At 51.1% G+C, this 20,787-nt stretch overlaps 1 protein-coding gene across 1 annotated transcript in view; it reads right to left on the reverse strand.

The window, feature by feature from the left end:
• Positions 1-20,787, reverse strand: part of SLC2A1 (solute carrier family 2 member 1) — a 29,241-nt gene that overhangs the window by 3,313 nt on the left and 5,141 nt on the right. The window contains exons 2-7 of the mRNA XM_006904006.3: positions 13,851-13,946; positions 2,136-2,296; positions 1,737-1,977; positions 918-1,080; positions 636-823; positions 279-383 (exon numbers count right to left, since the gene is read on the reverse strand). Of these exons, the coding sequence (XP_006904068.1) occupies positions 279-383; positions 636-823; positions 918-1,080; positions 1,737-1,977; positions 2,136-2,296; positions 13,851-13,946 (954 nt within the window). The remainder of the gene's footprint in view (positions 1-278; positions 384-635; positions 824-917; positions 1,081-1,736; positions 1,978-2,135; positions 2,297-13,850; positions 13,947-20,787) is intronic.

Here is a 20,787-nt window from a genome sequence, read left to right on the forward strand (position 1 = left end):
GTACAGTGGGGAAGAGCTGGCCTCAGAGAGCCAGACAGCTGAGCATCCTGGCTGTGACCTTGGGCAAGCCATCACACTTCCCTGAGCATCAGTGTCATCAGCTGTTTGATATGAATAATGAACTTGACACGTTGTTGAGAATGAAATGAGATAGCACTCAGGGAGCACATGACACATGCCTGGCTCCTGGTAAATGCTGCCATTCAGTCATGAAGCCTTGAGGCCCTGAACTGGACCCTGGCTGCTGACTGGTGGCGGGCAAGGACACAGAGACTCACCGATACGACCGTGAAGGCTGTGTTGACGATCCCGGAACCGATGGTGGCATACACAGGCTGTTGCACCCCTGCCTTCTCAAAGATGCTTGTGGAATAATAGAAAACCTACAGGACAGAGAAATCGTTGAGGCCTGACTGGCACTGTGGCCCTTCCCCTGCCTGTCCTGGTGGGTAGGGGAGACTGAGTAAAGAATGAAGGAGACACTACACCGGGGCCCTTATGGGTTTAGTTATAAATGAAAGCTGCTCTTTTGTCAGGGGCTTGTTTGTTGTCTTAAGTTCAGGCTCTGTTCACAGCACGCACTTGACTATAGGGTTTGGCTGGAGGCACAGGAAGTGTGGGTGAGGGGCACTCACAGCATTGATGCCCGACAGCTGCTGGGACAGCTGCAACACCACAGCGATGAGGATGGGCTGGCGGTAGGCGGGCGAGCGGAACAGCTCCAGGATGGTGACTTTCTTCTCCCGCATCATCTGACGACTCTCCTCCTTCATCTCCTGAAGGTCTCGGGTCACATCCGCCGTCCCTCTCAGCTTCTTCAGCACTGCGGGGGGAACAAGAGAGAAGGTGGGGGTAGCTCAGAGTGGGAAGAAGTCCAGGGATAGAGGGTGGGGAGGAGAGCAGGGCCCTGCCCGTACCACTCTTGGCCCGGTTCTCCTCGTTGCGGTTGATGAGCAGGAAGCGGGGGCTCTCAGGGCAGAAGGGCAGCAGGATGCACTGCAGCATGGCCGGGATGAAGATGATGCTCAGCAGCAGGGGCCACAGCTCCTTGTTTCCCATGAGAGAGTCCAGGCCAAACACCTGAGGGAAGCAGGGACAGAGGAAGCAGCTGTGAACACCATGGCCACCACTCCCAGCCCCGCTTCGCTCAGTGGCCTTTGCCAACTTTGTATCCGCTGCTGCTTTAGAGAAAGGGCTCCAGTTCTGAGGCTCTGCCACTAACTTGAGGCTTAACTTCTCCGAACCTCAGACCCCTCATTTGTCATATGGAGAAAGTAGGTCCTACCTCCTGGCATTAGTGGGAAGACAGGACAAATGACAGAGTTTGGGGGCTGCTACTCTTCTGTAGGATGCTTTTAGGGATGAGAAAGGGAAAGCTTCCTGGAGAGAGGGTAGTGTAAGTAAAGGCACAAAGGCCTGGAGGCATGAGAGAGCCTGGCATGGTGAGCAACCAGTGGGCTTCCCTGCAGTTGGATCCCCAGGTGAGAAAGTCTAATTGGTTGGGATGAGAACAGTCAAGTCATCTGGACTTGCTGTCTCATCAGGGAGGCCCATGTGGGAACTGTGAGTGTTCTCTGGAACCTGTGCTAGACTGTGTCCCATAAAGCTACCCTTCTCTGCAAGGTTGTGGAAGGCTGGGTGAAAGGTCTAATCAGGTGCTGTCTGGACACATCCGCAAGAGCCCCTGAAGCTGTCGGTGGGAGCCGTGATGGGTGAGCAGCCCCTGCCCCACTCACCTGGGCAATGAGGATGCCGATGACGATGCCCAGTTGGTGCAGGGTGCCCAGCGCCCCTCTAAGGGCTGTCGGGGACACCTCCCCGACATACATGGGCACGAAGCCTGTGGTCAGGCCGCAGTACACACCGATGATGAAGCGGCCCAGGATCAGCATCTCAAAGGACTTGCCCAGTTTTGAGAAGCCCATGAGCACAGCAGACATGAAGGCCAGCAGGTTTATCATCAGCATCGAGTTCCGCCTGGGGGTGGGGTCACAGGTCAGGGGGGTCCCTTGATCCCTCCCGGACTCCCCAGGGACTGGGTCATAGGGAATAGCCTCGAACAGGGCAGGGAAACCTCCCCCACCCTCCACACCCTTCTGGGACTCCTTGGGCAGGGCCAGCACCCATCTGCTCACCGGCCAAAGCGGTTAACAAAAAGGCCCACCGAGAAGGAGCCAATCATGCCTCCCACAGAGAAGATGGCCACGGAGAGGGACCAGAGTGTGGTGAGCGTAGCGGGTGAGATGCTCTCTGCATAGCGGTGGATCCATGTCTGGTTGTAGAACTCCTCAATCACCTGAAGGGGGAGAAACAGCCTGTTTCCTGGCGTGGTGGGCAAGGCCAGGACCCAGTTGTTCTTTTTCCCTGGTACTCGCCCCTCAAAGAGGGCCCTTTTACCACAGCGTGCTGCAGAGGGACCAGCCCCTGGCCCGGCCCCAAATTCACTGCATGTTCTTAAGCCAAGTCCGTCCCCTTTTGCAGGGCTAGTTTTCCCAGGTGAGAAACAAGGGCTAGGCTCCATCTCCAGCTCTCATACTTCCCCTAGGTATGGTTTCCAGTGCTCTGTGGTTTTGCATGCTCAACAAGACTTGCTGGGGACAATGGCAAATGGCCAGTGGTGGAAGTTCAGGCATAGAGCAGAGAGGTTCAGAGAGAAAGTGCTCCTTCCCACTTGCCCCTTTTCTCAAGGGGCCTAAGGCCCCAGCTCCTGCCACCCAAGCCCGCTCCCCAATCCCCCTGCTGGGAAGAAAATACAGCTGGACAGACAGGTTTTGCCATTCCGGAGGCCCTCAGAGGAAGGGCAGGGCAGGCTTACTGAATCTGTACTCAGGGCCTAGTGTGACCAACTTGCACACAAGCCATGCTCATGAGACTCATACTGCCGCTCTCTGTCCCCCAGGCCCAGCTCCTCGTGGCTCGGCTGAAAGTTCCACCTTGAAGGATCTTTGACCTCTTCCCCTCTCCCAGGTGCCCAGCTGGAAGGTACAGGGAAGGCTAGGATGAGGAAGCAGTTCTAGGAACTGGAGCCACCTGTCCTAGCACAAGCCTGCCCAGCAGCCCTGCCCCTACCCAGGGGAGGGCCTGGCCGGATCCCAGGAATGTGACAGGCGGGCAGTACAGGTTCTGCCTGAGCACACTCACTCTACTCTCAGGCAATGCAGACACATACTAGTGCCACGAGACTGGCCAGATCCACCCAGCCACGTGTGCAGCTGGGCACAGGCCCAATGTACCGAGAAACAGCTTCTTGTGCACACACACCATTACACACGCATGCTCACATCATCTGAACATTCCTGGCTTCAGCCAATCACAAACCTGTGTGCCCCTCCCTCCCCCTCCCCACTTATAGCTCAAGCTCAATTCTATGGGAACCCAACCCATCCCAGCACTCCTCCCCCATAATCATGCTGCAAGTTCATGTATACACAACAGCATGCATTGCTTATACAACCTTCATCGGGACCACTCTTGGCTCTCCCTAACCCTCCCAAGCGCCTTCCTTCTAGCACAAGGAGGTGTGGATAGCCACAACTGCCAAAGGGGAAACTTAGGCCCAGGTATGCCCATTTAGTATGCTGGGCCGGGCTCCACAGTTACAGTGGGTCCTTGCCCACTGTCTTTTTCCTGCCCTGCTGCCATGATCTGTCTTAGGTCTGGAGACACCTGACAGAGGCCGGGCTCTAGGGGGTTAGGATAGGTGGAGATGGGGAGGAGGGCGGAGAGGAGAGGCGGCCCTAATGACCTACTTGTTTGTCCTAGGGAAGCCAGAGAATGCAGGGGGGTTAGGAACCTGAACATAACCAAGTTCAGATCCCAGCACTACCACTTTTCTCCAGTGTGGTCCAGGGCAAATGATTTCATCTCAAATGATAACATTAGGAATATCTACTTTGCAGTGCTGTGGGGAATTACTGAAACATCTTTATGGTGCTTACATGGTACCTGGCACCATCACTGAGCCCAGGGACCCTACCACATTCCCATACTGACCCAAAAGCAGTGCAGACCACTGACAAAGTCGAACCAAGCCTATATCCCATAATTCAAAATCAAGGCTCCTGCCAGATAGCAGTCCAACCTCCCGCCTACCTACCAACATCTCTATCTTTGCCCTCCAGACCATTTCCCCAGCCTCCATGGTTACTCTGCCTGGAGGGCCCACCCTGCTTTACCATGCTGAAACCTTTTGAGATCCAGCTCAAAGGATCCCAGGATTCTTTCCTCCCTGTGGACAGGGACCTCAGTGGATTCATATCAGGGCCTGTCCCAGAGCTGGTGCCAGGGACACCTGGTGAGTGAAGGGTAGAGTTAATGAAGAAAGGGCCTTAGGCTCTCCTTCTGGAAACCCCTGCTTCTGCTGGGGGCAGAGAGAAGGTAGCTTTCAACAACACAACACAACACACATTGTGCTCTTCAAGGGACAAAACCATTCCCAGGGGAGGACTGCTTGGGGATAGTGATGCTCCATTTATCAGGGTCTGAGGAGAACAAGCTGTCCTGGATAACGGAACTGTCCAGATAAATGCCGCTCACCCTTTTGAGGCCCCCTCCTGTCACTCTCACTTTGCTGCCCTTAGCAACCGGACCTATAAGCAGGGCTCCAGGGCACTGCGATGTCCGTGAGGCTCTCTAGAGGGGCAAGGAGAAGTGTTTGCCAAGATGGCTTTTAATTTTTGCATTCTGCAGTTCTCATAGTCTTCCTGTGGTTCAGATGCTTGTCCATAGAACACTATATATCTTTTTTTTTTTTTTTTGCCAAGAAGTCAGCTAATAGAACTTGTTTGAATTGTGTGCAAAGAAAGAGTCAATAGGTAACTGCTGAGTAAAGGGCTTACTACCTAAATGAGCTTAAGGATGTAGGCTGAGGTTTCGGTTTTGGCAGTTCAGGTCTTTAAACCTCTTCTTGGGACTGGCTAGAAACTGTGAGGACCATGTGTAAGTGAGGTGTTACCAGAGCCCCCCAGTTAAGTCTCCTGCTTGTGGTAACAAATCAGGGAGACCAAACCTTGTCCAGGGCTGGCTCCTCTATGGCTCATGAGCCCCTCTGCTACTCAGACCACTGTATGGGGTTGAGAAAGGGTGAGCAGCCAATTCCTTTTACCTTGGCCCAAGGCTCATCTTCTCTACTAATCACCCTCTCCACCCAGCAGCACTTCTTGGCCGAGCTGACGCTGTGCTGTGGATTCCTGCCTTTTGATCTGATGCTTGAGATTTCTGGGAAGAAGCTATGCCCAATTTTCCATTCCCGCTCCTGTGTCCCCTTGCCCCTGGGGGGTCCATGCTGCATGTGGGGCTCAAAGTTGACCTTTGGCTCAGGAAAGGCAGGGGGATCCCTGGAGAATCAGAAAAACTCCACACGGTGAGAGGTTGTGGGATCACCACTTCCACCTAGTTACAGGGTACCCTTAGCATCCACCCTAGCAGTGGCTGGATGCCCCTAAGGGAAAAAGAGCCTACTTACTACTCCTCTAACAGAATCTCACAGACTCAATCTCCACAACGAGGTTACTGGCAACCTCCTCGGCCTGGCTCACATTTGAGGGGCGAGGTCGGGCGCAGTGCCTCTTCTGAACACTCCTACCTCACATGCTCCTCACAAGCCTGGGAGACACCCTTGATTCTGCCACACCCTCAATCTAATCAGTCACCAGGTCCGATTGTTTCTGCCTCCTGATTTGTCCTACTCTTCGTCCATGGAGCACTTGCCCTGGATCTCACCTGAATTCTGCTCCCATCCTCGCTCTTCCCATCCCCTGAAGCCAGATTCCACTTCCCACAATTAATTACTCCTCAACATGGCAGTCAGAGCCCTGCTCATCAAATGCATAGGCTCAGCCGCCCCTCTGTGTCTCTGCTCCCTTCCCAGCCCATTCCTGACATTCACAAGGGTTTGTGGGAATACATACATTCTGGGGAGAAAGGGAGGGTCCTGTCAGTTTGAGGGGGGATTGTCAGGAGTTGAGGGGCTACTAGAAATCTGTTCAGTTGTCCCCTCATTGAACTAGAGGGTAGTGGCCCACTTGTTGACACTGTAGGGGTCAGCATGGAGAAGCAGTTCAGCTCTGGGCAGCCGAGATCCCTTGGACTGAATGATTTCCAGCAAAAAGCTGTTCCTCATCCCAGCAGTTCTCCTGGGTGTGGGGGAGGGAGGCTTGCATCATGTCTGACTCCTTGGGAATCACTCACCTCCTACGCCCAGGCAACTACGGATAAAGGTCCACATGTCTCCCTGTCTACAGAGGAAGTTCTGACTTCCCATGTCCAGGTAGTGTCTGAAGTGAGACCCTGGCATGACACGAAGCACACTCGCTGCCCAGCATACAGAATAAGCCATCACCATTGTTCTCTCAAGGACAGAACTGCCACTTTCCGAGGAGCGTTAAGGACAGGGTTTTCCATTTTCAAACTGCTAGGAGACAAAGCATTAACCTAAGGAATTTTTACCATAGGAAAGAACTTGAAGGAAAGCTCCATCCTTAGACTCTGCTTGGCTGCTCAAGCAATGGGATGCAGGAGGTCTGCAGAGCCCCAAGGCATACACTTTCAGCCCAGGGGAGAGAACAGCTTTCTAGGCTTCAGAAGATGAGATTAAGCTGCTTTATAGGTAGTGAGTTCCCTGTGAGTGGGGAGCATACAAGTCAGTTTAGAGCAGGGATTGGTAAACATTTTATGTAAAAGGCTAAATAGAAAACATGAGGTCTGCAGACTGACCACACATGGCCTCTGTTGCTTATTTTCTTCCTTTTCTCCTCCAACCCTTAAAAAATGTAAATAAAATACATTCTTAGCTCATGGGCCATACAAAAATAGGCTGCTGGCTGGATTTAGCCTTCCTGTCAACCTTTGATTTAGAAATCTAGATTGCTGCCAAGAGAACCTCTGGCTGGTCTCACCATCCTTCCCTGTAGATATCCCTCTAGCCCAGGAGGCCTGGGTCTTCTAGACCATCTTGAGAGAGAATCAGAGCTCCCTCTTAACCCTCTCAGTTCTCTCGTAGATAGTACTGTGGGGATGAAGGGGTTAAACAGCCAGCCAAGCTTTGAGCTCTACTTTGAAGGAGGAAAGGGCCAGCTTGTCCAGTTTAGTCCCTTAGCCTGACCTTGACTCCTATTTCCTGTTCCCCCGCCTTCTCCTCCCCTTACTATTGGGGCTGCCCCCTATCCTCCTCCCAGAGCTTATATCTCCATAGCAGCTCTCAGCCACACCCCAGGGTCAGCTGGTAGTTCAGAATCAGATGCTACAGGTGGGGCTTGACAGATAACCCTGCCTGCTGGATCCCCTGGGGCCTCTCACCGGGGGGCCTGGGGCCCAGGCAGCTGTTAGAGCTAGAAGCTGGGCCCCAATCCCACAGCAGACAATTGGACCACACAGGCTGCTTCTCAGGAAGAGCCCTGACTGGCTTCTCTCCAAACTCAGGTCAGGCCTTAGTTCTGTCTTCCTCACTGGTTCCTGGCCTTCAGGTTCTCTCCTACAGACAGAAAGATCTTCATCTCCCTGTGGCCGCCCCAGCTTACAGCCTTTTCTTGGCTCTCCACCACCCTCAGGATGAAGGTGCCTCCACCCACACGACACCCCTATGCTGCCTGGGCACCTTACACTTCTGCATTTTCCTTTGTGCTGCTTCTTTGCCTCCTCCCTGGCGACCTTCAGAAAATACACGAACATTCCTCTGGAAAGCCTTCCTGACAGCCACCCTTTCTCCTCTATTGCAGTGGTTCCCAAATAGGAACGATGTGGCCCCCCCAGAGAACATCTGGCAATGTCCGGAGACATTTCTGGTTGTCACACTGGTGGGGCACTACTGGCATCTAGCAGGCAGAGGCCAGGGATGCTGCTAGACATCCTACAAGGCATGGGGCAGCCCCCTCAACACTGGAGAACTATCTGGCCCAAAACGTCAATAGTGTTGAGAAAACCCTGCTCTCGGGGCCAGGTACCTTCCCCGACTCCTCCTCTGTTCCCACTGGCCTGTCCACATTTCCATCAGTGTCCTGAGAGGCTCACTACAAGGTACTATGTGCTCCCTCTTGACTAAATTTCAACATGGGGATGGTCCGATTCATCTGTGTCGCTGCGGCCATGCACAGGCTGGGGCTAGAAAGAGTTGTCACTAATTAATAAGTAAGCCATGAATCTGAGGAGCTTAAGGGATGATGTCGCTCTGACAGGGTGTAATGGTGTAAGAGATTGTGCAACTGTGTGTGGGAAACTGTTGAGATATTTGTACATGACTGAGCTTGACTCAGCTTGGAAGTCAGAGTAGGAGGGGCCAGATGGGTAGCAGTTGTAGTGTGTGAAAGGGGATTTTGGTGCTCATCTGACTGTAGTGTAACTGCCAGTGCTTCTACAGTGGTCAAGCATGCAGACTGGAGCCAGACTCCCTGGATTCAAATCCCAGATCTGCCACTTACTAGCTCTGCGTCTTTGGTTTAACTGCTTAACATCTCTGTGCCCCAGTTTCTTATAAATCAGGAATTATAGTACCTACCTAATGGGGTTATTATAAGGAACAACTGAATTAGGATTTCTAAGGTCTGACACACAGTAAGCTGTAAGGGTTTGGGTTTATATTAGGGAAGAGGGGAGAATAGGAGAGGAGAGTCAGAGATATGGAGAGGCCGCCTGGGTTAGCTGAGTAGCAGGGGGCAGAGGGCTTGGGCAGGGAGGCAAATCTTGTCTCCAGTACTTTCACTCACCAGGTAGGTCATCCTAGGTGAGGCAGATCTCGCTGGCTCTCCAGATCAGGTTCCTCCTTTGTCACACAAGGAAGGTGAGCCAGCGGACCATCAGGCCCCTTCCAGCCTCAACCGTCTGCTTTCTGAGGATGCCTCATTCTCAGACATGCCTGACACTGTCGCTTGGCCAGGAACTCATGGTTTCTAAATGGCCTTTAGCTGGCAACTCAGTCACATGTGGAGGGGAGAGGCGGTTCTCTCCAGTATGGTGATCAGGATGCCCTTGTTCATTTATTTGCTCTCTGGCTGGTCTCGCCTCCTCCCTTCTCCGCCTTCTCCCTCCTTCCCCAGGGAGACAGAAGGCCTGGCAGGGAGGAGTCACAGGGATGCTGTCATCACTCACATGATGTGGGGCAGGGGAAGGGTGGTCAAGGAGGTGTGAGGCCTGGTGTGCACCTCAGTTCAGCCTCTCACTGTCCAGGTGACCTGACCCAGCCTTGGTTTCTTCCTTCATAACCTCAGCTCCATCTACCTTCTGCTGTGAGGAGATAATTTATGGAGAACTACTTTGTAAACATTTAAGATGATATTATGATTAATTAACCACTTCCAGGAGGAAGTCCTTTGGGGCCTGTTTTATGGAGGATACCAAGCTTCTGGTAATTAAGAGCAGTGCTGGCATCCTTACTATTAGTGGGGCAAAGCCTCCTTGGAAAGCAGGCGAACCGGTCAGACCCACACAGTTTCCTAAGAGAAGTTCTTCTAAACAGACACGGGCAGTCGGTGTGTTCAGCGCCTGCAGTTAGCAATTCTGTCAGTGGCTCCTTCAAGCCACCACATCTCTGCACAAGCGGACCCCATTGCCTGGACACCTGCCTCCTTCCCCGTAGGGCTGACTCACCCTTCAAGGTTAGAGCAGCTGCCGACTTCTTAAAACCCTTCTTGTCTCTCCCATCACCCCCACCCAGCATCAGTCATTCCTTCCTCTTTGCTCCCCTAGTACCTTGAAGCCCTTCATTAATTATACTCTGGCTTTTCCAAGGGGTCTCCCTATCCCTCTGGGTGGTTGAGTCTTTGGAAGGCGGGGACAGGGCCCAGCTCAGACCATGTGTTAGGCAGCCGGCAGAGGACCAGGATGTGCCTGTTGTACTCACAGCTTTGTCCCTCCCCACTGTTTAGGACACTACCTGGCACAGTCCTTGTTAAATGAAAGTGTTGGCAGAACTAAATCGCTGTGCCCAGTTGGCTCTGAGCCATTCTTTTCCTCCTGTGTCGTTTTCTCCCCTCTTCCATGTGAAATTTATCACTTCTAATTTGCTCCTGGTTGGAAGAACTATGGCCAGGCTGTGAGAAGCGTTTATAAAGTGCAAGAGTAAACAGATGGAGTGCCTGAGTGCATGCCCCAGGAAACGCCGCTAGATTTCACTGTGTGTGCTATCAATTCTGGCCACTCAGATCTCTGGCTTTGGTCCTCAGAGGCTGGTTTCCGAAGTGAGCTTTGGACAGGTGCCCACAAATACGCCTATCAATGCTGTTCACAAGCTCCGCTGGGCCCTCCGTGCTGCCTACCTGGCCTTCTCGACACCCTGGCAGCTGCCCCACCATTCCTCCACAGTCGTCCCCACCTTTCACCTGTTTCTGATTAGAGGGGAGACCCCAAGTACGGTGGTCAGGATGCCCTTGTTCATTTATCTGGCTGGCCTTTCCTCCTCTACCTCCACCTCCACCTCCTGCCTCCTTCCTTCTCCGCCTTCTCTCTCCTCCCCCAGGGAGACAGAAGGCCTGGCAGGGAGGAGTCACAGGGATGCTGTCATCACTCACACGATGTGAGGCAGGGGAAGGGTGGTAAAGGAGGTGTGAGGCCTGGTGTGCACCTCAGTTCAGCCTCTCACTGTCCAGGTGACCTGACCCAGCCTTGGTTTCTTCCTTCATCTACCTTGTGAAGCTGCTGTGAGGAGAAAATTTATGGAGAACTACTTTGTAAACATTTAAGATAACATGATTAATTAACCACTTCCAAGAGGAAGCCCTTTGGGGCCTGTTTTATGGAGAAGACCAAGCTTCTGGCTCTCCTGGCGATTAAGAGCAGTGCTGGCATCCTCACCATCAGTGGGGCAAAGCCTCCTCAAGAAAGCAGGCCAACCGGTCAGCCCCACACAGTTTCCTAAGAGAAGTTCTTTAAACGGGCAAGAGCAGTCGGCACTATGGATCTGTCTGCATCTGCAGCCTCAGAAGAACCTTAGTCTCTCCAGCCAGATGCAGCCTCCACCTCCTGGAGAAACTGCTCCCCTCCCCTGCTTCACCCTCTCCTCCTCTGCTGATTCCTTATGACATGTTTAAAATGAAGTCTTCATATTAAAAAGAAAAAAAAAAATCGTAGCCAGATAGTCCTTCTAGCTACCATTCTTTGTTTCTCCCTTATACACCAAGTCTCTTGGACGGAGTATCTCTGCTCTTTCTGACTTCCTCTTCCTTTTCAACTCATTGTAGGGAGGTTTCTACACATGACTCCCAGTAGTCTGCCTTTGCCACCACGGGGTCACCCCTGGGCCTTTTCATGTTCAGAAATATAGGGCTGATCTCACAGGTCAACCTCTGTGGCTCCTGACAGCATCGCTTCACTTCTTTCTTCCACCCACCATTTACGAGTGCCTTTTACGATGGCCAGGCACCACTCTCAGCACACCTTGAACAAACACTCTTGCCCTCGGGTGCTTCCCTTCTTCCGTCTTGTGAGGTTCTCGTCTCCTGGCTTAGAGGTACCAGCTCTCCTCCTGCCTCAGATCCTCCTATCAATGGGGATGTGCTCTGGGGCTTGACCCTATTCCACACCCTCTCTCTCGACCGTCTTCTTCTCCTCCTATTTGGATAGCCGTGACCAACTCTCAAACTTTTCTCCAGCTGACTATCGGCCTAAGAAACAGAACCCACATCCAAGTGCTTCCTGTACACCTCAGGCTGTGTCACATCAAACCTCAATTCTCGCACGTCCCACAGGGTCCTATCGGCAGCTCCTCCGATACCTGCTCCCCCTCCAGATCTCACATTGCCCAAGCCAGAAACCTAGAAGCCATTTAAAAAACCCTACTCTCTTGTCCTCATAATGAACTGATGACCAAATCCTGCCCATCCTCCCTACTCAGTGTTTGTGTTTCTACCACCATAGCAGCCTTCTCACCGGTTTCCCGGTCTCTAGTCTCACATTCTCAGATCCATCCTACGACACCAGATGCCTGAATCATTTCCCTAAAATGCAAATCTGATCGTATCTGTCCTCTTTAATGGGTCCTCATTGTCCTCATTCTGAAGTCCATATTGCCTAGCTCGACCTACGCGGTGGTGCCCACATGCCCATTCTGATTGTCCCATGCCACGCAGGTGGCTGGATATTTTGCAGAGGAAACCTACCCAACAAGGCCCTTGGTCAGGCTCTGGCTTACCTCGTGGGCCTCCCCAACCTTCTCTCTACTCCAAGTCACCCAAGTCACACACCAGACTTTCTCTCCTCTGGGCATTTTATTCCCCTCTTTGCAGGCCCTCTGCTCACCCCCACTCTGTTCTGTTCCTGAAAAATACCTCCTCTATCCTGATCTTAGAGTCCTATATCTGTCAGTAACTCACTATGTGATCGCAGTCAGAACATCACTTAATCCAGTAGTTCTCAACTTTGGCCGCACGTTAGAATAAGTAGGGGAGCTTTAAAATTTTGATACTCAAACAGCAGTCCAGACCAACTGGAACAAAATCTAGGAGTGTCTAGGGAACCCTAACGTGCACTCAACCTCCCTTTCCATCTGTAAAAACCCCCAAAGGGAGCCAGTTCTGAGACATACTTTGGCAAGAGCTGTCCGGCACACTTAGCAGGGCAGGACTTGGGGCTGTTCCAAGCATGGGCCTATGGTCACCATTTCAGACGAGCTTGGAAAAGTCCTGACACGTCCGCTACAGCTGAGTATGACTCAGCAGGCCAGGCCTTCCTGGTGACCTGTTCCCCAGCATCAGGCGTAGCCCCAACAGCCACCCTCCGCCTATTTGGAGGAGGCCCAGCTCTCTCAACACGACCTAATTCTCCCGAACGGGCTCCGAGCCTCAGGAGCCAGCTATGCTCACATTTTAGTCCTACCCATCTGGACAATGAATATGGTCTTGATAGGAGGACTGTCCACTCTCATTGCGTCCTTCCCAGGAGTTTTAAACTGACAGGAATTTGGTCATTAAGCAGTTAGGTAAACAAGAGTTTGACTTCTGACTCCACCATTTACTAGCCATATGACCTTGAACTCTGGTCATTTCAGCTGACTTCACCTGCTCAGGGCCTCAGTTTTCAGGTCTATAAAATGGAAATCACCGCCCAACCTCAGGAACACATGCAAAAGGCCTGGTGTAGAGAAGAGACTCACTACAGTTTCCTTTCCTGTCCCCTTTCCTCTTCTTTCCTCCTTAAAGCAAGAGGGCTGGGCAGGAGCCTCCCAGTCCTGATATTCAAGTGAACAAGTGAGGACAGATCTGAGATGCACCCTGAGGAGAAGGAAGTAAACACAGACCTTCACCCCCTGCAGTTCCCTAGGGCGAGATGCCATTTTTGTTTTGACTGGCACAGCACAGGGCCTCCAGGGAAAGGAGACAGTTTCAACCCAGAACAGGATGCCTTAAAAGGGAGTGTGCTGCATGTGGACGGGTGTGGGCACAGGCTTGGGGACCACCTGGCCGGGGAGGCTCCAAGGCAGACTGGTGTTCGATACCAGTCAGACAGGTTTCTTCTCTCTGGCCACTCTCTCCAGGTGTGGTGAACGCTGCCTGTCTGCCTTCTAGCCCTGGTGGGCAGCAAGAGAGATAAGCACCACTGTAGCCCCAGGGTGCCACATAAGTGCAGCATCATTATACCAGAGATTGCTTTGATTATTATATGTCTGTGTTGCATGGGAGGTTGTTCAAGATGACCTATTAAGACTCCCTATTTCTATGGGCCCTGAGCTTCTTGAAATCTGCAGCTCCAAGGTTTCAAGGCCAAAGCCAAGAGTCTCTGACCTGTTCAGGGCCAGAAAATTGGCTGGTGAGGTAGATGGTGAGTTGATGTATACGACTGACACCTGAGAGGCAGAGTGTGTGAGGGTATGTGGTGCAGAGCAGAAAAGGCTGGTGTCGATAAGCCAAGGAAGGCGCAGCACTCACCTTCTGCGGGGCATTGATAACTCCAGTGTTGTAGCCAAACTGCAGGGAGCCAAGCACTGCCCCTCCCACGGCCATCATGAGGCGGCCTGTCAGCTTCTGCAGAGAGAAAAACCACACTGTTACAGGCAGGTCTGGGCCCAGGTTACTACAGGGCAGGGCCTAGGCTGGCAGGTTCCCTGGTTCAGATATCTTGCCTGACTCCTGGCACCACACCAGCCTTTCTCCCAGGAAACTTGGCCACTTCCTGTCCTCAGGTGGCCAAACCAGCCCTGCTGACTTCTAGACACCGGGTTGGCCAGATCCATTCCTGGGGAGAGGTGGGAATTAACATCTTTTCTCTCTCTGCAGCCAGGTCTTGGCTGGAGAAGGACGGGCCTTGGCATTCTCTGGGGTCTCGTTCCACTGGTGGAGCCATGCCTGGGGTCCATGTGGCTCCAGACTCTGATTGGGAGGCCCAAGAACCAATGCCTCAGGCAATGCCTCATGCCAAATTACATGTGAGAAGCAACATAGAAGGGGGTAAGCACCCTGGATTTGGACCCAAAGGTGGTGGTTTCTGAATCCAGCCCACCTGCCTACTTGCTCTGTGAATTCTCGACCCTCTGTTTGCTTGTCTGCAAAATGGGAATAGTTTCACAAGTATTAGTATTGGAGATGTGCTCCTGCCCTCCCTTCCCCTTCCTTCACAGGGTGGGGAAACTGAGCCCCAAGAGACAGAGACAAGGCAGAGAAGAGCTCCAGCTCACTTAGGGCCAGGCTAGAGCTCAGGGGTCCTGATTCCCCACCCAGTGTCCCTCACGGCAACCATCCCCAGACCATGAGCCTCCCAGGTTATTTACACACAAATGACATACCAGCCAGGAATGTGCTTTGGAAAAGTACGTGACGCAAGGCAAGTAGGAGTGTGGGGTCAAGGCATTTCCAATGGTCAAAGGGCTAGGGGAGAAAAAGGGTGGTAGGTTTCCGTCCCCAGAAGCCAAGGGCCTGAAGGCAGCAGGCAGGTACCTTGCTAGAGAAAGGGAGAGAACTCTTTTCGTTTCTTTTAAAATGAAGAACCCACAAAATGTGACGTTAGGCAGTCCCTTAACTGGTTGTGACAGAATGGAGATAGGGAGGGGGGCACACCAAAGAACAACTGTGTACACCACACTAGGCTGGGTACTAGAGGGGAGGGTTGAGAAGCACACAATCCTGAGCTACACTTGTGGAGCAGAGACTCTCAGCTCAGTCATAGCCTTGCTATGGGCCTCGGTTTCCCCACAGAACCCAGAAGCAGCCCTGACTTCAAGATTCTCACAGATAGCACTGGGCTTAGCTGTCACTCAGACATGTTCCTAGTATTGCCTTTTCTTTCTCTAGAAGCCACCAGGCCAATGATTGAGAAAGCCAAGGTCTTCACGTCAGAGGCTGAGAGAGTAGAAGGCTGCTTCAGCTAACGTGAGTGCACATGTTCAGGGTCTCTTCTTTGTTAGGTGAGTGCTGGGTCCGTCTTTCTCACCAGCCCACCTGGTACCTTCCTGGCCACATATGGACATTCATCCTAGATGTCAGAGTTGTCTTCATGGAGGGCTGCACTCCCTTTAAATCCTGTCCTTCACAGCCCAGCTCAAAAACACCACTCCCCACCCCGACCCGCCACACACACACACCACAGCAAGCCCCTCTGCCACCCCGCCCCCAGCAGAGTCTCCCTTTTCTCAACAACCCAGGGAGCCTCAGATCCAGGGCTGTCAGTTCTGAGGGGGTGGTGAGTACTTGACAGACCTCCTCTCAGTGGGCCCCAGCCAAGCGCACTTCATAGAGTGACCACTGGGATTAAGTTAGAGGATGTTGCACGGTACTGAGTGAGCATCAGCAGAGGGCTCAGCAGCTGCTGTTGATGGCTCAACCCCACCATGTGAGGGCTTTCTGCCTGGTGAGTCACATGCATTAGCTTGGGGCTGTCCATTGGGTCATCCAGAGTGTGACACTAATGGTACGCAAGATACATGTTTTCCTAGTACACATTAAAATATAAAACTAGAAATGTAAACAGATGAATTAATAAAATGTGGCAGAGCTTATAATGGAATACATAAAAAAGAAAGTTCTTAGGTATTGATTTTGGACATCCACCAAGATATATTAAGTGAAAAAAGCATGTATGTGTTGTATGCTATCTTTTGTGTAAAATAGATTTAAAAAAAAAAAGGCTGACGAAGAGAGACTATACATATCTCTTTATTTAAAAGAGCATACAAGAAAGGTAATGTTACACCTTGGCGGATCTGGGTGGCAAAGGCAGGGTGGAAGGGAGATTTTTTCATTTATACTCTTTTGTACATTTTTGAATTTTGAACCATGTGAATGTATCGCCTATTCAAAAGAAAAAAAATTTATGATTTTTACATATTACTTAGAACAAAGCAATTTAATAAAAATTTAAGTGAGAAATAATACAGATGCTATGTGGCTCTGGTAAAAATCATGCTGGTAGTGCATGAATAAATGATGCTACAGTAGGGCCTCTGTGAGAAGGAGCAGTATTATTACAGGCCCTATGTCTGGTTCTTATGTTCCAGGGGTCTCTTGGCCTCTGAAGTCATCCCTGGGGCCCTACTGAGCAGCTGTAGCCTCTGGTGGTGGGGGCCAAGGATATCCCCTTCTGCTGGACTTTGCCATTTGGCAGGTGAAGGTCAAACTCTGTTTTAAAAACCTGCCTACCCACATCCTGGGTTATATCCACATCCACCAGGCGGGCTGCTGCATTAGGACCTACTAAAGTGCTCAGTGACCCATGCTCAGGCCCTGGATGAAACAGGCCCCAGTCTTTACATCAAAGAAGAGGCTTCTGGACCAGTGGGGAGGCTAGTGTGGTCTGAGCTTCAATCAGTGCGTAAAAGAAGGCACTGGGGGAGTCCTGGACGGAGAGAATTGTAATTTTGCCTGGGGACAGACAATCAAAGATGGGTTCTCAGGAGGTGACACTGGAGTTGGGCCGTGAGGGACACGCAGGGAGTCTGCCAAATGGGGAAGCGGTGGCAAGACCGCGATCCGGGTAGACAGAATAGTGCGTCCAGGGGGAAGAAAAGGGGCCTCATGTGGCCAGACTAAAAGGGGGTGGTGGCGCTCAGTGTGGTTCGACACTGGATGCAGTGTGGCCCCTGCTCTTTGGCAGGCACACAGCGTTGAGACCAGTCACACATCTACGCTCCCATCGCCCGCCCCCACTGCACTCACCAAACCCAGCTTGATCACTGCTGAACTTGGTGTCAGAAGACAAGGCTGAAGGGCGGTGAGGTGCTTGCTTTCACTTTGGAGTTGGGATACATGGTGGCCCTGGCTCTGGGCCTTGGTTTCCTCACATAGAATGGGGATAAGAGTTTCTTCACTACAGGTTTCTATGTCATTCTATGTCAAGGTCTGTATCAGTGCCCATCATGGAGCTGGCAGCGTTCACTTGACAAATGTTTGCTGAATCAGGGAAGGATGGGAAGCCACCCTCGATTAGGCCACCATGGTACCACCTGCCCCCACCAGCCCTGTGGCTAGAACTGAAACACGGTAATAAAGTCCATTCATTCAACATGTATTTATTTTGGTGCCAAGCTGATGCCTTAGACAAGGGGTACAAGCCCCACAGCTTGTGGTTTTCTTATAAAGCCTTTTTTTAGGGGTGGAGGAGCAATGTAGAGCCCAGAACCTGTGACCCTCCCAGCCTCCTGTCCCCACCCTCTGGGGATAGGGCTATCTTCTAGAGCAACCACACTCTTCCAGGCCTTTGCCTTTGCTGTGCCCTCCGCCACCTCCAGCTTTTGCTCCAGGTTGCTGGGAATACCCACCTACTGTTCACCCACCAGACTGGGAATGCCTTAGGCATGGGACCTGGAGTGTCCAGGGTGGGACACAGCATAGAACCTTCGTAAAAGAAGACTTGCCACCTCTGAATTTAGCTTTTGGGCAAAATTAGCTCTGTATATTTGTTCTGCCAGGATGGCGTTCATCCTAACATACTTTAACTTGTCCATTTATCAAAGCCCTGAAGAGTACTGGGACATTAGCTCTGAGAGGTGGAAACAGGCTAACAATAACCTCTCATGCCAACTCACTAGGCTGCAAAGGAAAGACCACTGACCTGAGTTTAAACCCTGACTTTCCTAGGACTGCCACACAGGCCCTTCAGTTTAGCAAAGGCCCAGGCTCAGAGTCCAGCACAAAGAAGGATCTCATACCCCTCACCCCTTGTCACCTCTATACCAATTCTGGGGGCCCAGAGTCCCACTGAGAGCTCTTCCTGTCTCAAGAAGCCAACAATGAGGTATCAGCTCCCAGGACCTCTCCTCCCACACACAGGGATGTTGATGGCCATGGCCATGTCACATAACTTGCCGGGCACTGGAGCCTTCTGAACCAGCATGTGCCCTTCCTTGGCACAGCACTCCAGCCCTGGGCTTGGCCTTCAGCAGGCTCTAGGTCAATACTGGCAGAGAGACAGCATGTGGCTGCTGCCATTTGGAGGCAGGACATTCCCTGTGGGAGGAGGGTCCTGGAGCAAGTATAATCACTCCTATCACCTGCCTCCCTGCAGCTGTCCACATGGCTTCCCCAGGTGCAGCGGAGCATGGGACACCACCTCTGTAACTCCTTGGGCCCCAGTTCTAAGGAGGGCAGGGAGAGGGGGTGGGGCAGGGGCTTACCAGATCCATGTCAGCTCCCTTTTTATTTATTTTGTGTACATTTCTTTTCTAACATTTCATTTGAACAAAATTCTGGGCATTACAAAAGAAAGAAGACCAAGAAATTGCCGAATTGCTTTAACACCCTTGTGTGATAGATGGGAGCTGAAGGTCAGAGGTAAGAGGCCCAGGACACTCAGCAAACAAAAGCCAGGGCTGGGACTGAAGTTCTTTGGATTCCTACACTGAACTTTTCTTTCAAAAAGATGAATAATGGGTTATTGCTCAGATGTCTGACCTTCAGGGGACCTCAGGCATTTATTCCCCTTGAAGCCATTTCCTTCTAGCCTCCCAGTGATGTCAGGACTTCTGCCTAGCCAAGCCTCCCCTTCACCCCATGGTGGTCCTGGAGGCAGAAGGGACTCATCAATCTTTAAAGCAAAGAAAAGAGAAGGGAGCTGCCAGAATGTATCAGCACCAGCAGCAACACCATGTTGAGGTGCTAGGCGCCATGCCAGGACCTGCGTATGCATCCTGATTTAACCACCATGAACAGCCTCGAGGGTGAGACTGCTCCTACTTCACAGAAGAAAAAATGGGAGGCTCAGAGAGGAAAAGTGGATACTGGCAAGTCTCTTAGCTTCTGTGAAACTCTGAGTTGGGGGTCTCTGATGCCAAACTCTGTGCCCTTCCTGCTCATGTCCTCCTCCCTGCTTCTGGGTGCTGGTCCCTGAAGGAAACAAGGTTTCTACCTGGTGCTTTCTATGTAGGTCAAATTCCCTTCAGGCAACAACCAGCAACTTGGCCTGGCCCAGTCTGTGCCAGGACAGCCCCAAGCTCAATAACCTTCTGGCCATTTAGGTTGATTTTGCTCTAAGCCAAAGTGGCAAACTATGGCCTATGGGCCAAATCCAGCTCACTAATTAAGAATGGGTTTTATATTTTCTTAAGTGGTTGGGGAAAAAAAGACTAATATTTTATGATATATGAAAATTATATTAAATTCACATTTCAGTGAGCCTTAATAAAGTTTGACTAGAACATAGCCACACTTATTTCTTTGTATATTGTTTATGGCTACAATGGCAGAGCCGAGTGGGCTACCATATGGCCCACAAAGCTGACAATATTTACTTACTACTTGGCTTTTTACAAAAAAAAGTTTGCCCATTTCTGCTTTAAGCCCCAGGTACCCTGAACTGCTTTGTGCAATCCCAACATGTAAACTGCACAGGATTTTCAAAGCCTTTCAGGCAAAACCAAATCATTCTCCCTAAATAACTGAAAAGGTGTTTGTCCTAAAACAAGATGTTAAATGCAAACAATTGGCTCTCTGGGCTGTGTGTGGGGCCCTGGGCCAGGACCTGGGCATCTGGAGAAGCTGACACCCCTGAGGAGATACCCTTACAGTGGTGAAATGGGCACCAATTCAACTCTGATAAAATTAATTTGATAAGACCATAGGAATACGCAAAGGTCTCCAACACTCTCAGCAGGCAAGTTTAAGTCCCAGCCTCTCTACCTGTGTGATCTTGAAAAAGCCCCTTCCTCTAAGACCTCCAGTTCTCAATGAGAGAGGGTTTCTAAGAAAAATAAATTATATTACTAAGGAAAGATAATGCTTGAATGCATGTTCCCCACACTTTTCTAGTCGATGGAAATTCAGCAATAAGTTAAACCAAATTCTTGCCTTTCTGGAACTTGATATTTTAGTTGAGGGTGTGGACAGAAAATAAATACCTAAAATACATCAGGTGGTGAGTGGAATGAAGAAAGAAAGTAATGGGGGTGCTATTTCGTAACACTGCGGGACATGCCTGTAATGGAATACTATGCAGCTGTTGGAAAGAATGCAACACATCTGTATGTACTTGATATGAAAAGAGCCCCAGGGTAGATTGTTATGAAAGAAAAAAAGCAAGGTACGAAAACAATGTACAGGATGTACATTTTGTGTAAAGAAAGGGGAGATAATGAATCTATATAATGGCACTTGCTTGTATATGCAGAGAGAAACCCGCAAGTATTTACCTCTAAGGGGTAATGAATGAACAGGATGAGCCCCACAGGGCTGCAAAGAACTAGGCAGAAGTGTGACCCAATGACATAAAAATTACATTTATAGGGACACATACATGCATGCACAAAATGAGGTCTGTGGGGGTAAACATCAGCCCATTACAACTGGGAGAAGACACTTACTCTTTTTTTTACAATGCTTCTCCATAGTTGGCTCTCTTACTTCTATAATTAAAAAAGAAATCCACAACCTGACCCAGAAA

This window comes from Pteropus alecto, unplaced genomic scaffold, assembly GCF_000325575.1.
Source record: "Pteropus alecto unplaced genomic scaffold, ASM32557v1 scaffold170, whole genome shotgun sequence".
Lineage (NCBI taxonomy): Eukaryota > Metazoa > Chordata > Mammalia > Chiroptera > Pteropodidae > Pteropus > Pteropus alecto.